General features: G+C 32.4%; 3 protein-coding genes across 4 annotated transcripts; 1 reads left to right on the top strand and 2 right to left on the bottom strand.

Moving 5' to 3' along the window:
* The first annotated feature begins 148 nt into the window (after positions 1-148).
* LOC105197691 (DNA-dependent metalloprotease dvc-1) lies at positions 149-4174 on the top strand. 2 transcript variants are annotated; one of them, XM_039454255.1, is made up of 6 exons: positions 149-667; positions 1043-1128; positions 1423-1580; positions 1656-1764; positions 1839-1958; positions 2484-4174. In XM_039454255.1, the coding sequence occupies exons 3-6, from the start codon at positions 1573-1575 to the stop codon at positions 3978-3980; spliced, it is 1734 nt and encodes a 577-aa protein (XP_039310189.1). In that variant the 5' UTR covers positions 149-667; positions 1043-1128; positions 1423-1572; the 3' UTR covers positions 3981-4174. The 2 variants fall into 2 exon arrangements, with proteins under 2 accessions (XP_039310189.1, XP_011162481.2); XM_011164179.3 differs by lacking the exon at positions 1043-1128 and having other exon boundaries at positions 150-667.
* Positions 4175-4194: 20 nt separating this feature from the next.
* On the bottom strand, positions 4195-12764 carry LOC105197692. Its single transcript, XM_011164180.3, has 22 exons — positions 12664-12764; positions 12190-12422; positions 11797-12051; positions 11503-11661; positions 11247-11389; positions 11016-11163; positions 10763-10947; positions 10367-10686; positions 10103-10278; positions 9811-10028; positions 9361-9577; positions 9066-9267; positions 8779-8995; positions 8469-8626; positions 8189-8331; positions 7942-8075; positions 7449-7575; positions 7097-7279; positions 6693-7022; positions 6354-6609; positions 5954-6233; positions 4195-5787 (listed from the first exon to the last, which is right to left on the bottom strand). Exons 1-22 carry the CDS (start codon positions 12674-12676, stop codon positions 5616-5618), a joined length of 4269 nt encoding a protein of 1422 aa, XP_011162482.2. The 5' UTR covers positions 12677-12764; the 3' UTR covers positions 4195-5615.
* Positions 12765-13448: 684 nt separating this feature from the next.
* LOC105197693 (PAX3- and PAX7-binding protein 1) lies at positions 13449-19949 on the bottom strand. The gene is made up of 16 exons (XM_011164181.3): positions 19503-19949; positions 18850-19028; positions 17817-17976; positions 17458-17557; positions 17177-17334; positions 16993-17075; positions 16711-16904; positions 16427-16616; positions 15421-15544; positions 15123-15311; positions 14844-15043; positions 14619-14769; positions 14327-14522; positions 14047-14245; positions 13828-13946; positions 13449-13724 (listed from the first exon to the last, which is right to left on the bottom strand). The coding sequence occupies exons 1-16, from the start codon at positions 19672-19674 to the stop codon at positions 13673-13675; spliced, it is 2466 nt and encodes an 821-aa protein (XP_011162483.1). The 5' UTR covers positions 19675-19949; the 3' UTR covers positions 13449-13672.
* Between the last annotated feature and the right edge of the window lie 215 nt (positions 19950-20164).

The following is a 20164-nucleotide window of genomic DNA, read 5'->3' as shown; positions in this document are numbered from 1 at the left end:
TCCCCGGCGCCTTCTGCACCCGAAACAAGATGGATGTGCAGGCGGACATAGGGATCGAAAATGGGAGCGAGAAATTCGAGTGCAGAGAGTGCAAGTAAAATAAACAAATCTCGATGCTGTCACGCGTGCGCGAGTGGACCCGATGCTCCGGTTCGGCCGAAATCGGAACTCGGAACGCCAGTTTTGCCATCTAACGGTACCTATCAGGAGAAGGGATCTGGGTTTTTGTCACGCCAAAACCGTTTTCGGAAACCTTTTCGTCCTTTTACCGAGTTTCAAATGATTCCACGCCGTTCTTCGCTTGATTATTCTGGATCGCCGTTTGTCGTTCTTTCAAGGACTGGTTCGGTTCAGCGCAGCCTATTTGAGACTTAAATGGATAAAGATTGCGTCTCTCGAGCCCGTGAGATGCCCTGTGGGACACGCAGTGATATTTTCCTCTTTATTTTTACTTGATATACGGTGTTTCGGAGAGGGATAAGAAAGTTGCGTCTCGAAGCATCTCGAATTTTCGAGAGGCGTCCGAGGGCTTGCTCGGTGGCACGCGGATACAGGCTGTGAGAAGACGATGACGTCGCAAGAAGCGCGAGACTTTCGCATGGCATACGAAATGCACGAAAAGCTGAATTGCTTAGGCGTGACGGAAAACGCAGTCAGTCTGAATAAGGTATTTAATTGTGTTTTCATCGATCGAGCACGTGGCTGTTTGTTTAGGACATTGACACGTAGTGTTGGTACACACGACATCCGGGATGGCTCATTTCTATGCGTACCATTTCGTTTCTTTGAAATATTTCGTTGCATAGAAGAGTTAGCTGTAACATTTATACATAGTTTTTTTTTTTAATACACAGTCATACAAATATTTTCTAAAGATGTTAGTGTTTATAAGAATCACTTGATAATTTTTATATACTTGTAAGAGTGAAAATTAAGGACAAACACAAACGACTCATCGTGTATAATAAGAATCTGGGTTTTTGTCATCAATGGATCATCATGTTTTTTATAGCTGAACTAATATACATTTTCTGTTTTTAAGATGGAATTTAAGTAAATGTTTGAAATTAGAGAGCAAAAAAGAAAGATCTAATGCAGTCTAGTACAGGAATAGAAAATAAAACTTAGGTTTGTTCTTTTTCCACACTCTAAAACTGAATTTCTTGCCCAATTTAATTTTTCTCTTTGTGTCTCCAACATGAAAAGAAAAAGGAAGAAAGATGAACTATATAAGCAGTTTAATTCTCTAAGATGTGAAAAAAGAAGACATTTTAAGTGTCATTCTATCATGTGATATAAATACTTTTGTCTTCTCCCTAAAATATGATTATTGTATCAAGAATAGATTTGTGTCAAATTTGATATTTTTATCATGTGTATTGGAAAAGAAAATTATTTTCTGATTTATTTCTTTGTTTTCAGAACAATGTTCATCACATACAATTTTCATTGGTTGATCAAGCATTGGAATTGATCGATCCTACTCCTAATATTCACACCCTGTTTGTACAATTCAATGCAAGATTCTTCAGAGGTAAACTAGCTTCGGTTGAAGTCAAATGGAGCAACAGAATGAAATGGTAAATATTCCTTATGGCTCTTATACAAAATATTGTTACTTAATCATTGTCTACATAATATGTAATTATTTACAGTGCTGCTGGAACTTGTACCTTTCGCACGAGGAATAGAGAATGTGTAATTTCACTCAGTGCACCATTACTTAAACTCAGACCAAGAAAGGATCTTGTAGAGACTTTATTAGTAAGTTATTTAATAATTATAAAAATATGATCATGTAAGAATGTTATATATTGACATTTTTTTTTGTATTTCAGCATGAGATGATTCATGCATATTTATTCTTAACAAATAATGATCAGGATCGTGATGGTCATGGACCAACTTTTTGCAATCTCATGCACAAAATAAACAAAGAGGCAGGAACCAATATAACAGTGAGTATAACTTATTTATCTCGTTATTTAGAATATATTAAGCGATGTGACTTCTTTAAAAATCTATGTACATTGCATACACTTCTTACACTTATACATAAGATTTGATTGACTACTGCACTAACTTACACCGCACAGCAAATTTTGCTGTATCCTATGTGCACGAGTCATAAGACTGTAAATGAAGATTGCATGTTAGACATTGGATTTTGACTAACCTGATACAGGCTTTAAAATTGTTTACTATAATTGATAAATTTTATAAATATAACTATTTAAAAAAAAATTCTAGATCACATTTACAATAAGAAAAATTTATATATTATGGAATTTAATGATGTTAATTATTATAGTGTGAATGTTGGGAAAATTTTAAACAATCTGATTTGATTCAAATAGATTTAAAAAAAAAACATGTTTGAAAATAATTTTGTTTGTGCATTCGTAATAATTTTAGTTGATTTTAATCTTCTTAAAATTTGCTATTCTGATAACAAGATTCTTTTGTCATGTAAACAATTACAGATTTATCACGACTTTCATGATGAAGTAAAACTGTATAGACAGCATTGGTGGAAATGTAATGGACCTTGCCAACGCAAACCACCATATTTTGGGACGGTTCGACGGAGTGCGAATCGTGCACCCGGCCCGAATGACTTCTGGTGGCAGGAACATAAAGAAAAATGTAACGGTCAGTTTATAAAGATCAAAGAGCCAGAGAATTTTAAGTCGCGTTCAAAACAAAATAATATATCAAAACCGATATCAACGGACAACAACAAACCAAATAGAAGCATTACCGATTGGTTCTCAAAGAACATTCCGGATGCAGCTAAACCTTCATCTTCAAAAACTCCTAGTAATAACGACTCCAAATTATTTACTCAAGTAGATAACGCTAAGCCTAGTACTAGTAAGGACAATGGTGGTACAAATTCGTCTCGCGCTGTGAATGAGAAAGATACTCAAGATTTGTCAGTGGGAATGAAGAAACTTGGCAGCAGTAGTAATAATGTGCACGGTTGGGGCATTAGTGGCCCAGGTGAAAACGTAAAATCAGATAACTCAAAGAATAATTCTAAGAATCCCAGGTTTTCTTATTTCGGTGTTCTGGGAGGTAATAATAACGGTCGCAGTAATCTTCTGACCAAATTCAATCATACGAATGACGATGAAAGTCGCCGAAGTGAATCGATTAACAGAGGTTTATCCACGGAACCGTTATGGACACCGAAACAAGGGTGCATTAATGATCCAGTCTTGAATCTAAGTCAACCAAGAAATAATTCCATACTTTGCCCTATATGTAACGTACCTATGACTGTAGAAAATATATATGCACATATAGACTCATGCCTAATAAATAATACATCATTGATCGATGAGATGAACAATAATATCAATAATAACAATAACAATGCAGAGTTAATGTTGCCTATTCGAACGTATTCTACACCGGAACGAGATGCTGATGCGATTCCTAATAAGCGTATAAGATTAGATGATCCATATGAAACCATTGAACAAGTCACTTGTCCCGTTTGTGGCAGGATGCTGCCATCCACGGATATTAATCAGCATCTCGATGAATGTCTGTTAGAAGCAGATACAGCTCGTAAAGCTGTCATTCCTTCCACCTCTCGTGCGTCATACGATGAAAGCGTAATCAATATAAGCAGTTCCTTCAGTTCTGATTTGGACGAGTCTGTACCGATTGAGGATTCACAACCTTCTACAAGTGCTAGCACCTGTAAAACTGACGCAACAGATCTTGAAAAAAAATGTTTAGTATGCAACGTACAGATCGCACCTGAAGTATCGTTGAATGATCATCTCGAAGAATGCATCGGAGCTGTTTTTAATGATGATATGATAGTAGATGATAAAGAGGACGATAATAATGACATACTTGTAGAAAATAATGCTATGGAAAATAAGCATCCTTGTCCAGTGTGTATGCAGATGATATCAGAAAATCTTATGAACCAGCATTTAGATATGTGCCTTAAAAACGAATAAGTGATCTTGCGAACGAAAAAAGACAATGAACTATTTTACGGATAACTGGTTTTTTTATGTGAATAAGTATCTTGATAAATATCTTTTCATATGTAATGTTCATTTTTTTTGCATATCGTGATTTTGTATGAGACAGAATAAAAAAGATGTTATACAAAATTATTAGGAAAATAAATATACAATTTAAAATGATACTTGTACATTACTTATCATGTATTAAATAGAAATTTGAAGTACATTATGACAAAACTCGTGTAAACAAAAGAAGGTATTTGCATGGCAAATGTAATTAACATTGCTTATATAATCTGTATGTAATGTGCTCGTATATATAATTTCACATAGTATAAGTTCTTTAATTGTTACGACTGGTTAATAAAAAAGCTAGATTATTTATCTATAAATCGTTACATAATAAAATTCTTAGCGTTATTTTTTAATAAATAGTAAACAATATCTAAGGCTAGTAATCAGTTAAATCTAAAGCTTTAATCATTTAGTCATTTCACCAATATGTTAGAACTGTTTATTATTTGCTAAGGTTTATATTTTATAACAACAATAGAATATAAAGTGATTTTTGGCAATCGCTTCCTTATGAAAAAAAAATCACAAGAAAACGTTACAGGTGAACTGTTGAAGAATTGCAATTCTTGTGGTTTTTTTTCCATAAGGGTTAAGTGCATGTAACGAGATTGTTATTGGTAGAGATGGAGCTTATATTCTTCATCACAACTATAATGCTGAAAAATATTATCTTTTTCATACGCCCAAGTTCGACACTGTTTAAAAATAATTTTTTTAACATGAATCGAAAAAATATAGAAAATTAACAATGTGAGTTTCAAAGCGTATTTATTTGTCTAAACATGAAAGTTTGTTAGTCTACAAGCACTAAAATTGAGTTCAAGTATAATGCTTATAGACTACAGGCTAATTTTGATTAAAATATCGAGCTAAAATAAATTTAACACGAAATAGATACGCAACATATATTGTTTTTATCTATTCGTTATATTTACAACTTATCTAGAAATTTAAAATCAGTATACCTTGCTTTAGGTATAGCGTGGTATCAACTGGGGCTTCGTTCAGAAACATCGCTAAGGTGTACCCACATATCATTTTATCCTTGTTTAATAATCGGTAAACAAGGATAATATGATTTGTTTTTGTTTAATGTTTCTGAGCGCAGCCTACGTAGAATGACTCCGAAGCTCTCGTTTGAGAGAAGAAGAAAAGATAAAAATTGCTAGCCATGTGTCTACCATTAATAATCGAACACGTGAAAATATTTTACATACTTTGGTTGCTATTCACGCAAAAATCGCCTAATGATGAGATTATGTATGAATTGTTCAGATGTTCGACTTAATCATTGGGTATTTATTCATTGGCAATTAGTTTCTTAATAATTGGACTGATTCGATTCATAAGAAAATTTGAAATATTAATTGACTGATTCGACGGCCGAAAATCCGAGTTCTAATTATGTAATTATCTGTATACTTTTTTTGTACTGTACTATTTATTATTATACATTAAAATATTACATATATTAAAAATGAATGTAAAACTATTATTTTGCGATGTCATTAACATGTTGAATTATATATACATCTTTTACAGAGTAAATCAGAGTTTTTCGTACAATTTGTCGATGTTGGGATGATCGAGTGTGCATATTCCGCAACTAAATTCTAGCACATGATTGGGGAAAAAGAGGAGAACTTGTTCCTGCGTCCAATGCATATACAGAAAAATATTAGGTAGCAAAATATCGATTGTCTTCTCGCTCATCTTAATCCTGTATACAATTAATATATTAACTTTTTTGATTCTATATTTAAAGAGCAAAATAAATCAATAATATGAAAAATTCCGTTTTAAATATAAAATTGTCTATTTAAAATGGACTTCACATATTGTGGATTTGCTTTTGTTTAATATCAAGTGCTATTTTCTTTACTTACTTTTTAGTTCCTAGTTTATGAAATGTGTAATCATATTCCAATTGTATATGTGATGTAGCATTGTATAGGGTTCCTCTATCCTTACCAGCTGTAATCCGGGTAATTCCCGATTCATCAGTTAAATTGACGTCGATGCCATACAGACCATTGGCTACTGTCAACGCAAGTCTAGGATTTTCGTCGTAACATTGCCCGAGTAATATCGCTTCGCTATTTTCAGCGAAACTGTAAATCGTGTTGTACGCCGACCTTATAGAATTTGACGTTACTATACATGCACCTACATTAGATAACGTTAAATTAAACAATCTCTACTTTGAGACGTAAAATACATCATCGCAATACGGTATTCAATACTTGGATAACTTTATTTTGAGATAAATAGCTTGATATTACGTACTAGTAAACATTCTGAATAAAGGTATTTCCATATACTTATGAATTCTCGTTCGTATCAAGAAAAGATCAATGTAATGCGAATTGTATTCAATCGCAATTTTGTCTCCGTTAAGTTGCAATTCGCCAACGTTTGACTCTTTTGGAAAAGTCGCGGTTATCGCAAGCTCGTCTGATTTTCTTGCAATACTGCTATTTCCACCGATAAGATCGTACAAGGCGTACATTTTCCAGAGCAGCTTGGATAAACTCTCTGGTAACTGTTGTCATTATGAGTCTCATTATTATGCCATAATTACATATTTGAGTATATGAAGTTTTACAAAGTCCTTTTGAAACTTACGTTTTCATATTGTGCAATAATTTCATATCTTCGCAAGGTCGACAATTCCTTCGATACTTCGTAACAAGAATTCGTATAAGGAACGATTCTTTTTCCCACGGAATCTCTTTGGCATTCATCGTAAGGCCAGTTTGCCTCTTTACTTTCCATGAGCTGTTCGTTGCTAATTTCACCAATCAAGTTCATTGATATGGAAGATCCACTGCATTTTCCTTTCGCATTGTCAGATGGTCCCCAAATGATATTTAATTTGATGCGAGGGGAGCCACTCGGTTCGTTACTCAGAATCTCCCATCGCCACGGCACCTGTCTTTCGACTTCTACGCAAAACTAAATCAATCAATAAATCAATTTCGGTTACATTCAGCATTATCGTAGACTTGATGTGGAATCTTTAAATTCACCTTAAATACGCGTTCACCAGGCACAATCTTGATGGCTTTAAATTTAATCATGTCCGATAACCAGCCGGTGGTTTCGTGTAATACAGCTAGATTCCATTGATGAAAAATTTGCGAGGACTGTAGGTCGCGATGTGTCAAAGATAAAATATGACGATTTTCACTTTTCAAATATTCCAATCTCGTCTATAATAAAAAAATATTCAATACAGCAAGCGTAATTAATATCTTAATGTATGAATGTACAAAATATACTGGTTGTAGTTTCTCTCTCTCTCTCTCTCTCTTTGTACTCAATATTGGAATAAAGTTTCTTCTTCGTTTTTATGTGATTCCACATGAATATAGATCTCACCTGTGACGGTCCGGATTTAAGTGCCTCGATATAAGCGGCTAATCCACAACTACCTTTTGGTGGCACATAAGTGAAGTAATCCAAGAAATGCAGTCCGATTAAGGCAAATTTTATACTTGGCCACGTTCTATAATTGTCAGTAAAATCGATAATCGATTTAAGATTTATACATTCCGCAATATATTATATAATAACAATTAAGAAAATAATATATATTGCTATATCAATTTAACTATGTCAATAGAATAAAAACTGAGATTGTTGCGTTGAAAATAAAAAAGATATGAAAATTATGGTCAATAAAATGCATGCATCCTATAATTTTCAAAATTGACTTTCTCGAAAATAAAGGCTTATCAAAATTTTATCTTATACTTTTCTTACTTTTTTTCTCATGTAGAATCATTTTGTTGCTCTCTTTTCTACATTACACCACATTACAAAAAACTCAATATATACAGATAAATATAGATAAATATAAATGGTACATTACTGATAATTGCTCTGATGAGAGAACCAAATGTCGTTAATTAATGTTTCATGCGACATCAAGTTTTCGCAATTAAATATCTTTACTTGTAGCCGTCCGCCTAATTCGGGAAGCTCCATGTTCAGAATATTCACTGTCTATACAGGAGAAGAAAAGAAAAAAAGAGTGATTTATATGCATTCATTAATATAAATTAACCAATAAAATTTAATGAGCAAAAGAGACATTATATATTCAAAATAATATTTACCTGCAGATTAGACGATGGTGACTTTACAACTGTGTGCGATACAGAGCACGAACCACAAATTCGATCTAACTTTGATCGAACATTGGCACCTCTAATGCTCGTGAGCGTTTTAGCATGTGCTGTAAATCCTGTCTTAAGGTGTTCTATAACACGATTTTTAGAACACAAAGAATTGGAATTGAATGAGATACTCATAAAATAAAGTACCTTTTAAACACGCAAAGTTTTGAATATCGCTCGTTTGAATATCGAATCGCTATTAATAAAATAGAATTGATACCTTCTAGAGTGTCGTACGAAATAAATGGCCGTTCGTCTAATCCGAGTGTAACGTTAATAGGAAGATATCCGTGTAGCGACTGAACTCTTTCAGCGCTATGCCATAAATCGACCAGCGGATTATAATTCTCTATCGTTTCAATGCCGTGAACAGATGTGCTACAAAATATTTCGAATATATAAATAAATTTAAAAAATACATAAAACAATTTATTTTTATTATATTTAGATATAAATATTATAGAAACGCGTGCGAGTAAATACACGGAATTAGAAATGCGAAGTAAATTGTGTATACAATATAGTCTTACCGTAAAATAATATGATTATTTCGTCCAGGAAAATCACGCGTAAAATTGCCTCTCATTGAAAACAATGACGTTCCTGTCATCGCGAGTCTAACGTTAGTACCAAAATCAGTTACTTGCCTCGATTCTAACGTCAACGGTACATTTATACGTTGTTGATTAATGTGAAACTCCATATTATAATACGTTTGATATATGTTATCCGATAAAGAAGACAAGTCTAAAAAATTAAATACGTAAATGATGTAACATTATTATACTACTTTCGCAATTGTGAATTACAGACTTACACTTCAATCCCTCAATTATGTTTGTTTCATTCCAATGAACGCACAACACTGTTTTTTCTTGAATACGTGTAATTATCTCTAAATGCACAGGACCTTTCCTGCGTTCATCCAATTTGAATTCCTTCAGAATATCCTTTATGTTCGTCGGGTTTTCAAAGGAAGTTGCTAATGAGTGGAAAATACCCTCCGCTTTAACGTATAGCTATAATGCCGTAACAAAAAAATATGATAATTAAATTGTGTAATATTTGTAAAAATAATGCAAATATTTTTACTTTAGAAAATGTATACTTACAGACACATGATTAATGTGCGTTCCACTAGCATAATTATTTAAAGATACGTATATTACTTCAGGAATATTCGTAAAAGGGTTGGCTATGATAATGCCATGCAACATAGCACCAAATCTTCTCAAGGAATCTTGATAATCAACCAAATAATTACCAGTAATCAAATAGTCATTATTCGGTATCCGAAGTACGCGACTAAATTGGGCTGCGATTTTGCTTCTGTAAATGTCCAATTAAGAATTGAAAATACACGTAAAAGTATTAAATAAATTGTTAACATTAGAGTGAACTAATCAGAATCTGATGATAAATTAATGAACAGTGCCAAAATATTGTTCAAGCAACGTTAGTGAATAAAATAAAGATAATACGCTAGATTTATATAAATAATGATATAAAAATTAATATTCGTTACCGTTCTTTCGCCCTGATAAATTTGTATGCATACTTACATGCGCTTATAACAGGGATATGTGGTGCGTTCCATAGATTTTACCATCGTATAAAAATAATTGTACAAGTGTTGATCGTGCTCGTTTTGCATGTACCAATACAGAGATATTAATCTGTTGGGTGTAGGGCTGGAAACAATAAGTAAAGTTAACGCGGCAACCCTCATTTCCAGATGCTCGGTTCTATTGAGCAAGATCGGCCAATATACAGGATAAATCTGCGAAATAAAATTATTACATGTAATGTTAAACACTTGCGACCCGCGTAAAATTTACAAGAAAGACCGCTTACAACATCGGGCCTCAATGGTGCCGTGGGAATAGAGGCCCAAGCTGCGAGTACTCGAAAATGCCGTGATTCAGCATTATTGCCGCTGGCTATAGGCTCTAAAAACTCGACAACTCTCCCTAATTGTATATTCGCTAAACCTTCCAACCAGACCATTTTCTGCTCGTATCGAGTACTTTCTGTAACAAGGATGGAATGGCATAGTCCTATCTAAACGATGTAAATTAGAAGACAAATACGTAGATAAATTAAAATTGTTATATGTACCTGTAAATTTGTCGAGATACAGGCGTACATAATCATCTAACATCTCATACGGACAATGCACCAGACAAGTTTTGTATATTAATGTTCCATAAGCCAGAATCGCGGTATTTTGCACTTCCATGCGGATTTTGCTCGCCAGCGTAAGAAGCGGTTGGAGGCTGACCAGTAGTTGAACGTCGGGTCTTCTTATATAAAACGGTAGTCGCATAAGTAACTGAATCGCAGATATATCGGATACTTTGTTGCCCTGAATAAGATCCAATATGAAAAGCGCAGACGCTTTACTTCCAACTTGCGGCAGTGCCTCGAGAAACATGTTTCTGTAAAGCACAGAAATGTATAATTTATCCTAAAAATAAGGGTAGTAATATAAGGCTTTATTATAATGATAAATACCGTATCGTTTCCTCCTTGTAACTAGTTCCGGAGATGCGAGTGTAAGCTTTTCCTAGATCAACACGATCTAACATATCGAGATAATAGAGAAGCACAGATATCGTTGAATTGTGCAGATTATGGATTTCGGTATCCAAACCGGGATTTTCGAGTCTGTGGCTTAAACGATCTAATAAACGACTTATCTACAACAGATAAAAATTTCACTGCAATAACAAAATAGACGAGAAGATAATAAAAATAATAAGCTTACAGATTTAAAAACAAAATTTTTATCCGGTGTGCCTCTACCCTGCGTGAGATCTGCTTCCGGTAGCTCGTGTTGAAGTGCTGTAGTTTGTAAATTATTTGTAGCTATTTTATTCGTTATATCCTTTACAGAAGATAACTCGATAGTTTGCCTGTGTAAGATAGAGCAGTTTTTATGTATCTGTTCATTTACAATAATTCAATACAAGTATGTATATATCTAAAAAAAACATACTGAACAAAATGATAATGCGCCTCTCCCATACTTTGAAAAGGTTGCACATAGATACTTCCGGATGCATTGACGGAGATGATATCATGAACGAATCCATCGGTTTTCAATTGATATATTCTTTCGCTACTTTTCAAGATAGGATTCTAAAAAAAAATATACATATAACACACTATTACACATGACCACATTAGTTATCGACATAATTCGATAAACTTTGTATTGATTAAATAAATAGATTATGAGTGGTGCAATGTACTTGATCCTCGTCAGTGCATTGCACTTTAGGAACGTTCGACCAGTAGCAATTTGGATGCCCAATACACATCCGAGGATCTAACGATTTTCTTATCAAACGTTGATTGTCACCTTCCGGGCTTACAACATAATCGATATCACATTTTCCGTAATGGTTTATCTGCGAATTATATTATAATTTCTGTATGTTTTAAAGCCTCTACGTTTTTGTAAAATGTATATTAATATTATCCAATTTCATTATGCACTATATATATATTCACTTGTGTGAGCTACAATTAATTGCCATATTTACTTCACTAGAATGAAATGCGATCTCCTTTTCTAAATTCAAAAGATCTAGTTGCAAAATTCCAGCTATACTCCGTTTTATATTCGTTGTCCATATAGGTTCGGCTTCGGTGCTGAAGTTCTCGATGAGCCCTTTGTTCACTTTGTTGTACGATAAACGGAAAGGTTTCAAAAGTTCTAAAGCGTCATCGTAGATATCGATATCTTCTACTTTTTCCTTTATATTTCCATTATGCATGCTCGTCTTCAATGATTGCAACTGATAAGAAGCAATGGAATATTACATCAGATTGTAATGCAATAAAATTTTATTAAAAGTTACGTAATTTTTGTGATAAAAAACAGAAATTAAAACAGTGCAAAGAGAATTATAACTATTAAAAAAAAAAAAAAATACCTGTACTGTGACATAATCATGCTCCGCTTGAATTATGAGTTTTCCATTGAGATTCCATGAAGAAGCTGCATTGGAAGGCACTAGCACACCAGTGTTCGATGTAACGTTGTAAGAATATATATATTCTTTCCCGGATCTGAATAAACTTTGCGCGACAATCTCAGTGCTCAAAAGTAAGAATATGAATAATATTCTTCCTATTCCTGGCGCTAGCCCAGCTACCAAATTGGAATCTGAGAAAAGAAACTTTCCTTATGTCAATTTTGTACATTTGACTTATCGTTTTCCAGTCTTCTCCATTTCTTCACGTTTTCACAATTGTCAATCATTATCGGAAAGTCTTTTACAAGACATTCAAAACAAAGAAAATGTAAGCTAGCAACACTTATATTACAGTAATATAGATATTATTAAGATTGCAATAAATATTTCGCTTGCGACAATATAATCTTTTTATTCTAAATACTTTAATACCTGTGAACCTCATGATGTGCGATCGTAGCTTGGTGGAAGCAAACTGAGATCACACAAGTCAAGGAATGACCCTTACCAGTTCTTATCACTGTGACCCACGAATACAAACACGATCGTTCATGCGTATATAGACACAGGAATTGTGCTCTCGGCGCATTATCTTCAATCATATGGATCGTACATATATTATATTATCGCTGACCCTTTTTCTCACAATACACAAGCATATAAAATATGTACACATCTTTATTTACACATATGTTTGTTATACGTCGAAACATGTGCAGAAAAATAATCAATTTTTCAATATTTACGATACAAATTAATAGTTTATGAGAACGTACAATGACTTCAAGTAACAAGAGTTCAAAAATATTTGGAACATAAAAATATTTTTTTGAAGATTATATAAAACATATTTTTAGTATCTGCTTACATATTTTTTTCTTTTCTGTTTTATTTCTTCAGTTATTTTGTTATTATCGTTATCGTGCGCGAAAAGCGAAACAATTTTCTGATTTTATACATAAATGATTTATTAACTGTATTAGATTTAGAAATAATTAAACAGAAAAGCATGCGTTTTAATATATTATCTTTGTACATGTAATACGGAAATATGTTTTGTTATAGAATATACATATGCAGATAAGCACTATCATTTCTATTACTTATGTCGATATAGAAATTTAATACTTTTTTAGCAATTTTGATAACAATGATAAGTTTTTAAAGATAAGAAACTTGAATTTCTATGTGTATATTATTTACAAATTTATTTTTCCCGTATTTATTATATACAATTGGGAAGTATATCATGTTGTTGTCTCATTTTAGTTTATTACTATATAAAACTGTATTTTCATATATTATACATTTGACAATTTACTGTGATGTATCATGTACAGAATCCTATTGTATGTTATATGTATAAAATCTATCAACAAGCGTGATACTAAAGCAAGAAATTTGATAAAATATTACTGACATACACATAATGATCAAGATATTATAACGGCTTGATTATTTTCAGGATGGACTTGGCATACTCCCAGGCTTCACTGTAACATACAAGTTTCATATTGGATACGTTTACCTTACACGGTTCACAATATAAAAGAGTATTTCATTAATCGCGACAAATGTTATTAATAAAACACTTACTTGTGTGCAGGGTTTGCTTGATCCAACTGTTCGCTAAGTTGTTGAATAAGTGTGGCAAACATCTTGAGATGTTCGATAGTTTCTCCTTGCAGCCATGCTCTTGGTAGTGTACTCATAATCTAATATACATTGACAAATATTTCATTCATTGAATAAAATTAAAATGTTTTTTCGTGTGATTATAACATATATTTAATTATATTTTAATATTAAACATACCATGTTTGCTTTAAATAAAGCGTCAGTTGGACAAGAAACTCTTAATCCAGCGAGTAGATAACGATTCAAAAGTGAGCCCAGCGCCAAGTTTTTTAATTGTGTATCCCCAAGAAGGCCTTGCCAACTTAATAAATTACGCAATAATTTAACAGCCATTGCAAATTGCCTTTGAAAGAATTGATGCTTTGTATCCCAAACTCTGAAAGGTTAACTGGTGTTAAAAGCAACAAAAGAATAATTTAGCTATATATCAATTTAATTATATGCTGAATGTACTAACTGTTTTGGAAAGATAGGTATGAAAACATCGTTTTCAATAGCAGCCTTAATTTTATCTAAAATAGCATTGAACAAAGTTTCCAATTGTTTACTGGTGTCATTCAAATTAGGATATTCCTTGATTAATCGATTTATAGTTCCTACAAGGCGTAACGTCTGAGACGTTGACATTGGATCCCATATTTTTTCGATAATAACTAAAAATTATCAAATATATAAAATTATTTCATTCTTACTGTCGTTTTGTAAATAGCATTATAAACTATGAAAGATCATCTTTAGAGTGTCCTTACATGTCAATTTTGGTATCACAATTTTTTCAATTGTAGATGGTATCAATCTAACATCTGGATCACGTTTCAATGATTCCTCCGTCTCTTTACTATCTAAAGCGTATAGAAGTAATGTATTATACCACTTTGTTCTTTCTAAATCAGCGCTTTCCTATAAAAATAAGATATTAATTACAAGCGTGACTGACATCTTTTTTTGTCAGGAGAGATAAATAAAATACATACCATGATTGGATTCCATGTAACTAATTGTAATCTAATAATGGGTGAGATAATCTTAGGTAAATACAATGATACATAAGCTTCTGTATAAGCATCCATGTCTGTTTCTCTCCATGATTCGAATTTTGAAAGAATACCACGTATTGTACAATATTCCTCCACAACGTCAGAAAATATATCTTTACAATTACTATCAATTTCATCTGTAATAAAATAAAAGTATGTTATACAATTGTAAAATACGTGTTAAAAACGCGTAAAAATTCGAAAATCGAATATTACCTTTCGCTTGCTTAAATACAAGATTTTGTTGCTCAGTGACTTCATCGTCACTAGACATGCCATCAATGTGCTTTGGCATATTTAAAGCTGATTCGCGTGCTCTTCTGCGACGAGCTCTTCTACCTTCTCTCTCTGCAGCTCGTCGTACGTGTACTTCTACTTCCGGTCCTCTTCTCATGGGTTGACCTCCTGCACAAAGCAAAAGATTATAAGATTTGTGTTACAAAAACTTTCAATGAAATCTTTGGTGCATAAGGTTATCATAAGTGTGCTCAGTACACACTGAAAATGTACTGACTTGTTCCGGTAGTTATTTCTTCTGCTTGATCTCTCGTGTCTTGACGTCTTCGTTCCATCAATTCAGTTGAACGTTCGCCATACAGATCTAACCAGCGTTGCTCCAAATCGGTGACCAGAGGAAGCTAACAAAAGAATTATACATTTAATTTGATTCAATGAACATATTCCATTAATTAAAATTGATGATGTCTAAACTTGATGGCTTTCTGTCAATAACATATAATGCTTAAGAAGCATTAATTTGTTTGTTAATCGGCAGTTTCATAAATTACTTAGAAAATTATCTAATGTGACAATAACATTTATATATTAAAAATAAACAGATTAGACATCAAATTACTTACCATAGTCAAATTAATTTATTAATCACTTGTATAAAAATGATATTTATCTTTATAAAATATGTTTAAAAGTAACATATAATACAGAGAAGATAATGTGACCCCCGGCAATGGAAACGTGTATATATGCTATGTATATATATATATATATATATATATATATATACATATCCTTTTTATTTTACAAATAGTTGAACTTATTAAAAAAGATTTTGTCATTATTTTATTTAGCAAATTTGGAGAAGTAAGAAGAGTAACATATGTTCTTGTAATTTTTTAAAATAGTGTATCTTTTGTAATTTAAAGCTTCTAAAACTTTTTATTGCAGTTATATCAAGTTTAATATCACAGAACAAAAAATTATATAATTTCTTTTCTTCTACTATACGTATTTCACATTTATATATCAAATAGTCTATACATCATTAACACAATCAAAAATATAATGAGTTGATCGTTATGCTAAATAATTTAATTAATACTAATAATTTAATCAACTTTTATATCTTTATAATCAGACTTTATATAAGTCAAATAAAATTTAAAACAAGATTTATTAAAATTGCTGATACGTTACTGGGATTGGAAAATTTTTGTTACAGCCACATACTGTATGATAAAACCCAGTGCACATAAATCAAACGTGAGAGCGTATCAACCCACCTTCTCATCAAGACACTCTACCAAGTCAGTGACATACCCACGCAACTCTTGGTAATATCTGAAGCGTTGTGCATAATGCGGCGTACGAATTTCACTTTCCTTCAATTCTTTTTTAGTTTGCTGTAATTCTGTATTTAAACGCTCCTGATCTTGCTGATGCCGTCTATGTACCTCTTTCAAGTTGTCCAATCTTCAATTAACAATGTATATTTATATTAATTCGCTTTCATTAATTTTTCTATTGTATATAAAGATCAAAATATATATTTGGAAAAATATAAAACCTTGTGCGCATTCTGTTTACAACTTCTTGCGGTGTAACAGGTACAATTTTCGTTGGATCTGGTGGTTGAATGGACGGTGGTGGTGGTGGTGCGGGCATCAATACCATTTCTAAAGGTACACCAGATCCGATCATCTGATTCATACCCATTGTGTATTGCTGTTGCAACATAGAATCCTGTTGTGCTGCCGCAATCTACGTGTTCAAAGAAAATTTAATATCGCTTTATGTGCGTTCTTTTTTATCTTAAATTTTGTGGTATATTAATAAATTACATTTTTACCTGAGCACCCGTTACACCTTTTCGTATTTGTTGAGCTTCCCACTCCTCTTCTTCATTCTCGTGCTCACTTTCATTATCTGAAACTAAAAGAAAAATGTTTAAAATTTTGTTATCTTTTATTAAATGTCAGAGTTAACTAGATAAATATTATATCTAAAATTAATTATTATATAACTTAACTCACATTTTAATTGAACTTGAGAAGCAAGAAAGGCTTCTCTTCTCTTTTCTTTATCACGTGCTTCAGTGTTGACAGTCATATCTAATCGGTCTTGAGAATCATCATCGTCACTTCGATCATGATCTTCTTCTCGTATTAATCTTGACTTGCCCTTATCATCGCTATAAAAACAAATTCATTATAATATCATTAGTAAATATATTAATAAATTGTACAATATAACAACAAATTTATGACTCATCTATTTATTACATAATCTTGGTCAAGATGAATGAGAATGTTACCTTGGCTCTTCAATAGGAATGTAATCAGTTCCTAATTCTCTTGCTTTTTGTCTGCGTTTTCTCGCTGCATGAATCATAGCGGCATCAGGTATACATCCACCTGGACAAAATTGAGAGAATATTATCATAAGAAATATAAAAATACATGGTATACATTTTTTAAAAATTGTTAATTTTTATAACATGTGTGTTATAATGCAATTTAGATAAAACATCTAGAAACAAAACTTAATGCTTCTTTTTCAATTTTTTGTTAAAGATATGGACTGTAAATTATCTACACAATAATTCTATTTAAATAATTCTAATAATTTAGGGATATATTTCAACTTATATGCATTATATTCAAAATTACATACTCTCAAGAAGTATTTTTACAGTTTCAGCTTTATCTGTATTTTTCCGAAATGTATGACTGCCAGGTTCATTTTCCTCCTCTCCCGACGTATAGTCATCTTTTCCTGCTGCCAATGCAGCTCGTCCGTTTAAAATCAGAGGTCCTGTATTTTTTATTTTAACCTAGCAATAAAGATTATATTTTCTTTAGTAAAGATACATAATCTCAAAGAAAAAAATTCAAAATTTTTACTAAAAAAAATACTTGCAAAATTACAATTTTGAAATATATCTTGAAATTAAAATACCCGAGTATTTCTACTATCAACATGATAACATGATAAGATAAAAATATTCATTAAGAATCATTGAGTTATGGTAAAATGCTTACTAAAAGATTAAATATAGACTAAAGTAAAATAATAAACTATTAAGATCACTAAAATTTATACAAATAAAGAAGCTTGGAAAGTAATCTTCTTCATATTTATAATTTTGAGTACTATTCATTTTTTTGGTACACATAACTGATAAAATAAATATATCATTATAAAACAAATGATATTCCAATCAAACATAAAATTTGTTTATCCAAATTTAATGATTAAATTAAAAAAAACATTCTTGAACTTTAATGTATAATACACATAATTATACATATAATAGAAATTATTGTTTGAAAAATAACATTGAAATATTATGTCTTCTTGCTGTATTCCCAGTTGTTCCAAATCTTGAAACATTAGTCAACGTACTAGAGAGAGACAAAAATATAGTTTTAAAAGCTCGGAAAAAAACTGGAGTTTTTCAATTTTTCCATGGATTTTCTTGATTTCTTTTTCAAGAAAAGCAAAATTTATTGAAAAAATTCACCTACAAGAATTTTTCCAATAAATTTTTAAAATAATTCATCTACAACCAAGAAAATCCATGAAAAAATTGAAAAAGAAACCTTTCTCCAAACTTTTAAAATTATACATAAAAAATCTTCTATGTTAAATGATACTTAAATTGAAGAAATGCTAATAATAATAAAACATCATAGAGATAGCTTACTACTAGATCATCTGTCTTTATTTCTAAATCTTTTTCCTGCTTAATGGATTTATTCGCTTGCTCAGTGTCCACTTGCATTTTCTCTTCACCTTTCTTTTTCCTCCTCTCGTGATCTAGCTGTTTCATCAGCTTTTTGCTCCTTGACGATTTCTTGACTATAAAAACCTCTCCATCGTCCCCTGTAATTCATTTCAACTTTTAATTTTAATCCAAATATACAATACATCGTACAATGCTTGGCAATAGATTTGGGAGAAACAGCATCTGTTAACTAAATATTATTTGTCTAAAACAAAATCATATTTGGCATTAAATCATTGTCTTTATTCCTGCTGTCGTAATTACCCCCTGTAAAGGTTTGTTCTACAAGCAACATTTTATATAATCATCAAAAGAAATTGTACAACAAATCAGTGTAACAAAACTGATAAGTGACCCCTAGATATTCAATATTATTGATCATTTAAAGGTTTGTTTTACTTTATCTAACAATATTTTATAATATTAATATATGGTATTACTGAATGCTTAGGGATCGTTTTAAGAATTACAGAATCTCGCTACAGGCATATGAAAACTGGTTACTCATGTACACACTAATTACACACATACACACATATTATATATGCAAGCATGTGTGTACGTATAAACACCTTGTTCCAGCTCCTCTCCAAAGCTAAGGCGCGTCTGCTTCGGCTTATCTTTCTTCGTTTTAACTTTGACCGGCTGCGCATCCTCCACCTCCATTCTGTTCTCATTATCCTCGTCTTCATCATCGAAAGGACGTCGGCGTATGTTCCGCTTCGGCTTGTTGAATAATGACATTGTCGTTGCAAAGTTGCTGCGCTCCTTGATAACGAAGTACGGTCGACCGTTGCACGAACTTGATTGTTAAAGACGCGAGTTGAAAAACGTCACGTGCCGCATTACACAAGACCTATCATCGAGCCGTAATTAGTCGAAATGTAAGCGATAATATCCCGCTTCGTACCGACGAGACGGATCCAAGACACGCGAATCTGATAATCGCAGCGAACACTAAACGCATTCGCGAACAACCGACAGCGAGGCCAAACGACATGAACCTCAATTATAACGGTCACGAGAGGGCGAGACAATCGCTTGCAATTGGCGATACTTTCTTTTGATGAGTTTTGGAACACCCTAAATACCCCTGCTTTGAACGGGAGGGTCCCAGATGCGCACAGGCCCAATTGGACACCACCAATTATAGCAGCCGATGCCTAGAGTATTTCCGTTGGTTGGGTTAGATTAGATTACGTGATTGGTGGTGTCCGATCGGGTCTGTGCGCAT

Source organism: Solenopsis invicta, chromosome 10, assembly GCF_016802725.1.
Source record: "Solenopsis invicta isolate M01_SB chromosome 10, UNIL_Sinv_3.0, whole genome shotgun sequence".
Classification (NCBI taxonomy): domain Eukaryota; kingdom Metazoa; phylum Arthropoda; class Insecta; order Hymenoptera; family Formicidae; genus Solenopsis; species Solenopsis invicta.
Note: the sequence above shows the minus strand (reverse complement) of the source record. Positions and strands in the feature narration are given on the sequence as shown.